At 43.8% G+C, this 12151-nt stretch overlaps 1 protein-coding gene across 4 annotated transcripts in view; it reads right to left on the reverse strand.

The window, feature by feature from the left end:
• Positions 1 to 12151, reverse strand: part of SPATA18 (spermatogenesis associated 18) — a 36044-nt gene that overhangs the window by 13032 nt on the left and 10861 nt on the right. For 3 of the 4 annotated variants that reach the window (XR_015250463.1, XR_015250464.1, XM_025922119.2), the window contains exons 2-6: positions 8572 to 8677; positions 8347 to 8462; positions 6373 to 6476; positions 3648 to 3743; positions 278 to 529 (exon numbers count right to left, since the gene is read on the reverse strand). Coding sequence is in view for 2 of the 4 variants with exons in the window: in XM_025922119.2 (XP_025777904.2) it covers positions 278 to 529; positions 3648 to 3743; positions 6373 to 6476; positions 8347 to 8462; positions 8572 to 8677 (674 nt within the window). In the remaining 2 variants the exon portion in view is untranslated. The remainder of the gene's footprint in view (positions 1 to 277; positions 530 to 3647; positions 3744 to 6372; positions 6477 to 8346; positions 8463 to 8571; positions 8678 to 12151) is intronic. The other variant, XM_086705078.1, reaches the window with a different exon arrangement.

Below are 12151 nucleotides of genomic sequence, written 5' to 3' on the forward strand. Positions count from 1 at the left end.
GCTTTCAAGCCAAAGAACTTTCCCCTCACATATCTCTCAGTTTCATTCCTTGGGCTTCAATGTCAGCCCCAAATTAACTGGTGCTCGAGCTCTGGCAATCCAGGAGGCATTTCCTCTCTCTGGAAGGGCGCAGTTCGAGCACACAATCCCTTCACAATTCAGTTTCCCGGATTGGAGGGGTTTGGGTTCAGGTTGTCATTCCACGTTTTTTCCCAGCCACCCTTGGACCGCTACCGAAAGGAGCTTAAATGAAAAGATCTATAAGAATTTGTCCGACCTTCCTTGGAGTACAGATTTTTCAGCGGACAAAACCGCTATCTCGTCCTTCAGCGTCTGAAGCTGTTTCTCATAATCGGATATCACTTCGGTCCGGTGTTCTGTGCTCCTCTTGTCCAGGACCCGCTGCTCCAACTTCCTCTGCTCTGAGGTCCTGGGCTCCGAGCTTCTGGAGTCCACACTCCAGTGCTCTGGGCTTCTGTGTTCTAAGTTTTTGTGGCGGCTTTCCTCCTGGGCCTGAAGAGATTTAAGCCTGCAAACAAAAATCAAGGTGGAGGGGCGCGTGGGTGGCTCAGTCGGTTAAGTGTCCGACTTCAGCTCAGGTCATGATCTCACAATTCTCACAGTTCGCAGGTTCGAGCCCCCACAATAGGCTCTGTGCTGACAGCTCAGAGCCTGGAACCTGCTTCAGATTCTGTCTCTCTCCCTCTCTACTGCTTCCCTGCTCGCACTGTGTCTCTCAAAAATAAATAAATGTTAAAAAAAAATTTTTTGAATAAAAAAAATAAAGGAAGAAAGAAAAGAGAGGGAAGCAGAGATGAGGAAAGGTAATAACAACTGGCATACCTAATGACCGAGGCTGCTCTGCTTAGTATGCCCGTTACCGCATTGGACAACTCCGATGGAAATACACAGGCACGAACACAAATCAGAAAAGAGCAGAATTGCCAGGGTCAGAATGCTACCCGCCCCCCCCCCTCCACTTGCATGAAAAGAGATTGCTGAAAAAAGAATATGCACACAGATCCTCCAACAAAAGCAGAGTGCGCCTATAGTCCTCCTGTTCTACATTTGGCTGGTCCCACACAGAACTCTGGAAGCATTTGACCTCCCAAACCTAGGGCCAGAAGCTGGTCTTATCTTCATTAGCTCTTTGACTCTCTGAACAGATGGATATGGCTGGGGGGGGGGGGGGGATAACAATAGAGATTTAACAAGACCCACAATACTAGGTGGAACAGTGAACTTGTAAAAATAATGTATTCTAGAGACAAAGCTTCAGAAATACAATTGGCATTCTTATAAAGATAAAAATAGGTGTCACTAAAACAGTAGCAAAGCCACACAAAGACTATGTGCTGTGATGAAAAGGACAGTGATAGAAGGTGAAAAGGCAAAGGCTAAGATTAAGAGGGAGGCAAACTGTAAGAGACTCTTAAATACAGAGAACAAGCTGAGAGTTACTGGAGGGCAGGGGATTAAGGGGATGGGCTAAATGCGTGATGGGCATTAAAGAGGGAACTTTTCAGGAAGAGCACTGGGCGTCACATATAAAAGATCAATCACTGGGTTCTACTCCTGAAGCCAAGACTACACTGTAAACAAATAATTGAAAAAATAAAAAATAATGCCAGAAAAACGAGAGAAGTACACAGAGAAGCTAGAAATGTAATAGCAGAATTAAAAGCTGCGCTGGCAACAGTAAAGAACAGAATCGCTGCTACTGGAAATCACTGAGTTATATGATCACAGAATTTGAGAAGGTCTTTCAAATAGGAAATAAGAGATGAAAACCAAGGCAAGAGGGGAGATAGAAGTGGAAAACTGACCACTACTCCCAGCTATAGTGTGGAGGTGTTCCTGAAGAAATCAGAACAATGGAACATGTTTGAAGGCAACAGAAAGGTATTTGTGTGTGTGTGTGTGTGTGTGTGTTTTAACACAACTCCCACTTCCTTTCTGCGGGGGCAAAATCAAAAATAATATCAAGGAAGCTATATCACCTTACACCTGTCAGAATGGCTAGAATCAAAAAGACAAGACAGAACAAGTGTTGACAAGGATGTGTGGAAAAAGGAAGCCTTGTGCATTATTGGTGAGAATGTAAACTGGTGCAGCCAGTGTGGAAAACAATATGAAGATTCCTCAAAAAATTAAAACTTGAAATACCTTATGGTCTAGTAAATTCCACTATGGGGTATTTGCCCAAAGAAAACTAAACATTAATTTGAAAAGATACATGTAACCCTATGTTTATTGCAGCATTATGTACAATAGCCAAGATATGGAAGCAACCAAAGTGTCCACTGATAGATGAATGGATAAAGATGTGGCATATATATATACACACATATATATGTATATATATGTATGTATATATATATATACACATATATATACATACATACATATACATATATATACATATATGTGTATATATATATATACATATATATGTGTATATATATACATATATATGTGTATATATATACATATATATGTGTATATATATATATATACACACACACACACATATATATATATATATATATATAAAATGGAATATTACTACTCAGCCACAAAAAAAGAACTAGATCTTGCCGTTTGTGACAACATGGATGGGCCTAGAGAGTATCATTCTAAGTGAAATAAGACAGAAAGACAAATACCAGAAGATTTAACTTATATGTGGAATTTGAAAACAAACAAATGAGTAACAAACAAAAAACAGTAACAGACCATAAATACAGAGAACACACTGGTGGTTGTCAAAGGGGAGAAGGGTGGGGCAATGAGCAAAGGGCAAAATAGAACAACCCTACGACCCAGCACTTGCACTACTAGGTATTTATCCAAGGGATAAAAGTGTGCTGTTTGGAAGGGGCACATGCACCCCCATGTTTATAGCAGCACTATCAACAATAGCCAAAGTATGGAAAGAGCCCAAATGTCCATCGATGGATGAATGGATAAAGAAGATGTGGTATATATATATATATATATATATATATATATATATATACACACACACACAATGGAGTATTACTCAGCAATCAAAAAGAATTAAATCTTGCCATTTGCAGCTACGTGGATGGAACGTAGTATATTATGCTAAGTAAAATCAGTCAGAGAAAGACAAGTATCATATGACTTCACTCATGTGGAATTTAAGAGACGAAACAGATGAACATAAGGGAAGGGAAGCAAAAATAATATAAAAACAGGGAGGGGGACAAAACAGAAGAAACTCTTAAATACAGAGAACAAATTGAGGGTTGCTGGAGGAGTTGAGAGTGGGGGACGTGGGCTAAATGGGCAAGGGGCTTTAAGGAAGACACTTGTTGGGATGAGCACTGGGTATTATACGTAGGGGATGAATCACTGGGTTCGACTCCTGAAATCATTATTGCACTATGTGCTAATTAACTGGGATGTAAATTTGAAAAACTAAATTTAAAAAAGAAAGAAAATGTTCTATAGTAGATAGGTAATGTTTTTGTGGTAAGCGAAAGTATATAAAACGTTAATAAAAATATTGCTGCCTTTTCTTTGTGAATAGCTTCTTTCATATTGTAACGAAGCACCGAAAAGCTAAATTCAATGATCAATCAGAGGCTGCCGTAATCCTGTCTTTTTTTTTTTCCCCTTACTGCTTTCTTAGCTGATTTATTTCCTCCTCTGCAGCCAGAAGGGATATGGCCGATCTGTTCTTGGTTTCTTCAAGAGTCTTTTCAGTTTCAGCCAGACTGTAAGAGAAATCAGTATAACTAAAGACAGATTTTCCAAAATCGGCAGACTTTCTGAATCAAGATATAGGTTCTCCTGGGAACTTTTGGCATATGATATAAATTGAACATAAACAAGATCAAATTGTGAGACATCTGCATTCAATCAGATGCTATTGCAAATATTATGCACAAACATGCTAGTATTCTTTTGAATGTCAGACACAAAGACATTACAGAGCTACTACCACTAAAAGACTAGGTAATAATTATTAACATTAGACTGTAAAGGACAAAGAAAGTTGTTCACCTCCTCCTTCTCACCCTCCTGATTCATCTGCTCTAATTACACCAAATCCTCAGGCTGTGTCTCCCCATAAGGTCTCCATTTCCTGCAATAGACTCATGCTAATTTGCAATATACGAATACCATTTTCTGCAGTGTGCTCATTACTTTGCACCGTAGAGTTGCGTTTGACTTAATTGTCCCTGACTTCCTAAATATGAAGAAAACATTATTTGCCCACCTACAAAGAAAGTCTTCCACAATCACACTTAACTACCGAGCATTCCATGTCATCCTGCCTCTGACTCGCGCCACATATTGAGCACGAGTTTCCTGAGTTTTCAACACAGCTAGGTCACTGTTAGTTTCAAGGACTCTCTCCATTGTAGGCAAATCATAATAAATCATATTACGTCTTTAGGTCTATCTAAAATTAAAAAAGAAATGGGAGTGTGCGGATGACATTGGATGGAGACCAGTGGTTCTCAATTAAGTTGCCCTAGTCCAGTGAGAGATCATAGGTTGGCAAAGGTCTCTTGACTTCTCCGACCCTACTTCCCTGTAATATCCAGGCTCTTTCTTCATAGTCGTCCTGGGGCTAAGAGAGTGCAATTGCTATCTACACTCACACCTGTCTTCTTCCTTCCCTTTAGATGGAGGAAGGGAGGGTCCAACACTGGGATTCTCCCCTAGACAGTGAAGCAGATTGAGAAATAATGAGCTAGTGGGATTGCTACCAAGTCCCCACAGATCCCAGCCAATCAGGCAATAACAGGAGGTAGTGTGATTACCCAACATTCCTTTGGGTCTCCTCCTCCTACTCCTCTCCTAACAAGAACCCGCTCATCCTATGAATGCCCATGCAAATGCCACCCTTGACTCTCTCGAGCAAAGTGTGTCTCCTTTTCTCCTGAGACCTCCAACACTTGGTTCACACAGTCTCATTACAAACATACCATGAACCACGTAAGGGCAAGAACTTTTTTTATTCACCTTTTTATCCCCAGCACCTAAAACAATGCCTGTAACAGAGTAGATATGTTTCAAGATGAAAAATGAATGAATGAGCAAAATGTCTAAAATCTTTAAAAAAAAAAAAAAGCCAAAGTAGCAATAACTTCACAATAAGGCTACTGGAGATTGAAAGGAAATTGCTGTGATTTCATTTACAGGTGAATATGTTACAGGTTTTTTGTTTTTTGTTTTTTGTTTTTTTTTAATTTTTTTTTTCAACATTTATTCATTTTTTTGGGGACAGAGAGAGACAGAGCATGAACGGGGGAGGGGCAGAGAGAGAGGGAGACACAGATACGGAAACAGGCTCCAGGCTCCGAGCCATCAGCCCAGAGCCTGACGCGGGGCTCGAACTCACGGACCGCGAGATCGTGACCTGGCTGAAGTCAGACGCTTAACCGACTGCGCCACCCAGGCGCCCCTGTTACAGGTTTTTTAAAAGTATACGTGGAGAAAAAAGTGAACATTTTTGTCCAAAGAAGATGGCAGAAAATTAAAAGAAGCAAAAATACCAAGAAAGGAAGGAGAATATGAAAAAGGAATAAAGTAGTGATTTTTTTTTCTCTTAAGACACGGCACACAGGTGTGAACACCTGTACGTGTACATACAAGCAAGTATACATGGTAATTTGGCAGCTTGAATGATATACAGAGAGAAGAAAGGGAGATACATTCATGAGCCAAGCATTACTTTAAGCAAGTTAACATATTTTTTTTTTAATTAGGGATTTATTCATTCATTGAGAACGTACCACGTGGCAGGCATGATGTTGGGTGATGGAGATACAGCAAGAATAGCAGATAGCAAATATCAGAAGAGCAAATACAAGACAGCACCCCTTTGGACCTTCCAGCCAAGTGGATCATAAACGTGCAAAGAAATGTTTTAACGTTCCAAATGGTGGTAAGTGCTAGTCTCAGATCATTGTGAAAGAGAACTACAGATGGGGAAACGAAGACCTTTCGATATACATGGTCACAGACAGACTCTGAGAAAAATCTCCTTTCAGCTGAGACCTGAAAGATAAAGAACGAGCTATGCAAAGAACCAAAGGAAGGCTTCCATGTTTATGAAGGAGCGCAGGCAAAGGCTTCAGGGTGAGGAGTAGACAACAGACTAGCGGAGGAGACCTTGGCAGGAGATGAGGGTGGAGAGAGAGGTAGGGCCCCCTCCTCTCTCTCTCTCTTTCTCCTTCTCTCTCTCTCTCTCTCTCTCTCACACACACACACACACTAGTTATTTGCACACTAGTTATTTGTCTACATTTTACAAGAGCCATTCTTTTCCCTTTAAACTTAAAAATTAAGAACAATTCTTCTTGGAAAAAAGATAACTTGCATTCCTCTTACTCGTCTTGAACCTGGTTGAGTTGATTACGAGTTGAATTCAACTCAGAGTCTAATTGCTGCATGTCCCGATCTCGATCTTTACGTCTCTCCTTATCAAACGTGTCCTGGAATGATACACAAATCAAAATAGGCTTGAATACAGGAAACAGCATGATGGGTTGCAACACATTATGCTGAGCCAAAGAAATCAAGCAGCAAAGAACACGCGTGGATAGGTCCATTTATATGCAGTTCTACTGCAGGCAAAATTAATTTGAATGATAAAAATCATAGGGCGCCTGGGTGGCTCAGTCGGTTGGGTGTCCGGCTTCAGCTCAGGTCATGATCTCACAGTTCGTGGGTCCAAGCCCCACATCGGGCTCTGTGCTGACAGCTCAGAGCCTGGAGCCTGCTTTGGATTCTGTGTCTCCCTCTCTCACTCTGCCCCTCCCCTGCTTGTGCTCTGTCTCTCAAAAATAAATAAATGTTAAAAAAAAATTTTAGAATGATAAAAATCAGAAGAGTGGTTGCCGTGGGGGAGGAGGGAGATGACTGGGAAGTGACACAGGGAATGCTCCGGAGAGATGGAAATGTTTTATAAATTAATAGGGTGTGGGTTACATGGATATATGCACTTAGCAAGCTATGGATTTCATTGCAGGTAAACTATACCACCATTTTTTATTACACTTCAATTTTTTAAAAAGACATTGAAATATCATCCCGTGTCTTTATACTCAGAATAACACCCATGGGGTAAAAATCTAAGCGGCACAGGAAAATCCTCAGGGGTGAAAAATTTGCTTAATAACAACTGACGTCTATGGAGTACTTACCCTATGTCAGTGGTTGCTGCATGTTTATCACATGGAATTTTCAAAATGGCCCTAGCGGGTCAGCAAAAGCATTGTCCCCATTCAGCAAATGAGGAAACTGAGACATGGAAGGTTAGATAACCCACCCACGACCATAGAAGAGCAACCAGAATTCTACCCGGTGACCTCCAGGCAGGAAACTTTCCACCACGGCCTCTTAAGGCTGCCAAGAAAGGCCTGCTCTAAATGCTTTCATTTTAGAAAAGAACTTATGTAAATGCATATAAATATTTAAAATCACGGGGCGCCTGGGTGGCTCAGTCGGTTAAGCGGCCGACTTCGGCTCAGGTCATGATCTCACAGTCTGTGAGTTCGAGCCCCGTGTCGGGCTCTGTGCTGACAGCTCAGAGCCTGGAGCTTGTTTCAGATTCTGTGTCTCCCTCTCTGTGACCCTCCCCCGTTCATGCTCTGTCTCTCTCTGTCTCAAAAATAAATAAACATTAAAAATTTAAAAAAAAAATAAAAATAAAAAAATAAATAAAATCAAGTTGACTAATATTTAATGATGCCAATGCCTTAAACGAGTTATGTATTCTCTTTCCAGGGTGGGGCTTCAACGGTTCCAAAGCTGACACTTTTCCCACAGAAATCACCAGCATCAATCGCCAATTATGATGCCCTTTGTCAGCCTCTGAGAACTAAGTTTTCTTTTCATGTTGGAAGTTTTCCATCAGTGTTATTTCACTCTTTCAGAACGGGGAGCTTTCCCCATCTGGTGGTCTCTTTCTCTTCTGAGGCCCCATGGTACCCCAACTGTCGGTGTGACTACTTTGTCATCCAAAAGTTCCTATTTAATGCCTAGTGTGGGCAATGTCCTACATGTAGGACATCACCAGTCCCTTTTTACAGCTGAGGAAGCAGAGGCTCATTCATTTGTCTGCGGTCACCCCACTGGTAAGTAGGCAACGCTGAGATTTGAATGCAGGTCTGTTTGAAGAGACACCTCAACCCGTTATGCCGCACAAGACTATAAACAGAAGCTCACCTTTGGTACCTGTGTCCTAATCCCCTAACTAGAGCTGAGTCCCCCACTGGGTAAAAGCTGTATCTTCTACATGTCTGAGTTCCCAGAGCCTGATCTGGGTGCTGAAAGTCAAGGGTGATCCTTTAGCGTGCCTACCTGTAGAGAGGGGACCTTGCTGTCAACAGTGTTTCCCAGGGAAGCAGCAGTAAAGGAGGCCTCCAGCCAAGGCAAAAGGCGCGATTTGATTATTTCCACACCATCATTGTGTCCTCCTAAAAGAGTCCACAAATCAGGTCAGCGAGAGAAGTTTAGCCACACAGGGAGAGAGTACAGAGAAGAGAAACAAAAGAAGGGAGACGGGGAAGCACAGGCCATTCTCACCTTCTTGGGCAGCCGTGGTGAGGATCCTGAAGAGTTGTCCTTGCACTTTGGAAATTTGTTCAATGAACTCAAGGCAACGATTGAGATTTTGATCACATGTGTTTGTCTACAAAGCCAAAACAGAAGATCAGTGCAATTCCTTCCCCTTCCGGGACCCACCGCAGGTAGACAAGGGCTACCCTGACTTTACGCAGGGGCTGCCTCGCTCTGGTGGGCTCCCACGTACAGAGACTGCCATGTGTTGACCAAAACCTGTTTCCCTTTCCTCCTGGGCGCACAGCTAGATGGCTTTCCCCAGCTTCCCTAGCAGTCTGTACAGCCGCGTAACTGAGTTCCGGTCAAGGGGACAGGAAGTGATTTGTGCCACTTCGAGGTGTGACCCAGAAGAGATGGCGAAAGAGATGGCCCAGGCCATATGGCACATGCAGACTAGTAGGGGAGGGAAGAGTGTAGACAGTTACACACAGTGGAATAGTAAGTCTCACCAGACCGGTGAACCCCAGGTCTACTCCAGAGCCCATGGTCTTGGAAAATCGGGGAAGACTTCTGAGAGGAAGTGAAATCTAGGACAGGAGACGTTGGGCAGACTTGGAGAAAAGGGCAGTTCCAGTGGTTGTGAAACAACAGAACATGAAGAAGCCAAGAGGTGGGCCTTTAACTATTATTCTGCTGTTTTCATCTCCTTGGTGGGTTTTTACCATTTCCTCACGAGACAAACCTCTCATTGATTCTAACACTAAAGGAAGCAACACAGCTACAAGCAACAAACAAATCACGTGGGTGTAAAGAGGCATAGATTTATGTGTTATCTCCAGCCACGGTAAGGCACGAGCAGTGGGTCCCTCCTGGGCGCCACAAATCCCAAGACGGGAAGCAGGGTGTGAAGACGATTAGAAACCAGAACAAAGGGGCGCCTGGGTCATGACCTCAAAGTTTGTGGGTTTCCAGCCCCGTGTCGGACTCTGTGCTGACAGCTCGGAACCTGGAGCCTGCTTTGGATTCTGTGTCTCCCTCCCTCTCTGCCCCTCCCCTGCTCATGCGTGCTCTCTCTCTCTCTCTCTAAAAATGAATACATATTAAAAAAAAAAAAAAAAAAACTAGAACAAAGAGGAAAAGTTTAGATAACCTGCAGGCAAAAGGCTACAGGTCAAATGCATATGTGTGTCAACAACAGAAGTGGTTCAGATGGGCGGTAAGCTCCTTGTGGACAGAGGCTGTGCTGGCCTGGTCGCTTATGGCACTCCCAGCCCTGTGTTCTATGGTCTCTATGGTCAAACCCAGTAAGTACTGGATGGACAAATGACAAGAAGACTCACGCCCTCTGTGTTTATTGCATACCTCCCACACACCGGGCAGGGTCAATGCTTTGCATACGTAAGCTCGGTTAACCCCCTCAACACTACACTGTGAGGTGGAGTACCACTGTTAGCATCCCCATTTTCAGATGAGAAAACTGACGTGCAGAGGGGCTAAATAACTTGTCCGAGGTTACCTAGCCAGGAAAATGGCAGACCTGAGACTGGAGCCCAGGCAGCCTGTTGCAGAGCCCATGCTCTTAAGATCATGAGAAGTGCCGGGAGCAGAGGGAGGACAGGCTGATGTGACACGAGTGAATGGGGAGGGCCAGCAGGAAAGGCCTCCCTGAGGGGGAGACACAGAGCCAAGTCTGGCCGCGGATTCCTGAAGGAAGGCTGTGCCACGCTGTGGAAACGGCAGGGGCAAAGGCCCCGTGGCAGAGGCAGGAACAACTTAAGCCACCTTGGGAACCAAAAGTAAGCGCGTGTGGCAGAAACACCAAAGGTGAGAGGGGTTGGCAGGACAGACCCTAGAGGGCCAGGGAGGAGTTTGGATGGCATGGACTCACTGCAACCTGGGTGCCGCCTCTGGTTTACGTCCATGCCCGGTGGATAGCACCCGGGGACAAGCTCTGTTGTGGCGCCTATTTCAGATGCAGCCATTTGTTTCTGTCTCATCCTTCTATCCCCTTCTCCTAAAGAGAGTAGGAGCTCTTTTAAAAAATTACTTGGTCTTTTGCCTGTTTGTATCAGTTGCCGCTAGCATGCATAACAAATGGAAGGGCCCCAAAATATTTGACAAATGAATGAATGAAGGAATGAATAACTTAACGGCATAAATATTGACATAATCAGAACACTTGGAACCTACAGCTGAACAGCTGTGTCCGTCCCTCCCTTGTTGAACCAGCCGCTCCTTGACCTTGCTGTTTCATTCCTGCACTCATCACAGTGAACCTGTTGCTTGCGAGCAGCTTTTCGCCCTCTGGCTGGGTCATGCCATTTGCTAAGTGAACAGAGAATGGGGCCCGGGGGTCCAGCAGACCTGAGCGATTTTCTCTGCTCTGTCACCTGCCACCATGCTGTGCGATCCTGCACAGGTTAGTTAATCTGTCTGAGTCCGTTTCCTCTCCAGGAAAATGGGGATGACACCTTGCAGAGTATGTTAGGAGAATTAAATCCCAATAATGCCTCTCTAGCGTCTCAGAGACAGAAGGCACTCAACAATCTGTACCGATGAGGTAGAGTGTGGTACTGAAGGGGGCAATGGTAGAGGATAAGGTAAGCCTCGATTCAAATATAGTTTTACACTTATTCACTATATTCTCTTAGAAAAGATATTTTAAATAGGAACCCCTGTTTACTCATACTGAGGAGGTGGCCGATCTCCCGAGCTAACTTAGGTGCATAATAATTCAAAGTATTGTTGTAGTATTATTACCATATGCTCCTATGCCTTGCCCAGTGCCCGGTACAAAGGAGGTGCCCAGAGGAATGTTTCTTAAGGGGGTTTGTTCACACAGCTTAAATAACAGAAGAGAATACACGGTGGGAGACAGCTTCCGATCCCAAGACTTCTCACAACGTGCCGCAGCTTCTAACACAAAGCACCACGCCAGACACAATAGAGTCACATTATTCTAACAATCACTCCCGCAAAATGAATAGAGCAAAGATATGAACTAATTGTGCTGTCTCCTAATTCCAAAGCTCATCCCTTCATAAATCATTGAGTTCCTATCATTCATAAGGCGTTGGGCTGCTAGCTCAGGAAACAAAGCTACCTTGAAAAAATTAAAAGTTGCCTGCTGTCAATGACAGCACCAGCTGGGGACACGAGATGGAAAATAGGAGACGCCCAGAGAGGACTAATGGTCACCTTAGAGTGTGCCAAGTGCTCTAGGGGGATGGTGAGCTGTAGAAGGAGCAAAGCGCACCCTAGTGAGCAGTGAGGGGTAAGAAATCAAGATATTTCAAAAGGAGGAACAGCAGGTACCAAGACAAGGAGCAGCAAGGTAGCAAAGTGGAGTACAGGGTCCGGAGACCAGATAATGATAAACTTTATACGCCCCACGAAGGGCTGTGGGCTCTAGCCCATCACTGAAAGATTGAAGGGGTGGGTAGAGGAGGGTGGTGACATGGTCCCATTTATTCTGCGTTTTACAAAAATCACTCTGGCAGAAGCAGACAGCTCTGGTGGGAAACAGATAGGTGGGAACAGAAGGGTGGGAAACAGATAGGTGTCAGAGGGATTTTCAGACAGTGTAGGGGACCCGCAGGACCTT

Source organism: Puma concolor, chromosome B1 (assembly GCF_028749965.1).
Source record: "Puma concolor isolate L17-30 chromosome B1, mPumCon1.1.hap2, whole genome shotgun sequence".
Classification (NCBI taxonomy): domain Eukaryota; kingdom Metazoa; phylum Chordata; class Mammalia; order Carnivora; family Felidae; genus Puma; species Puma concolor.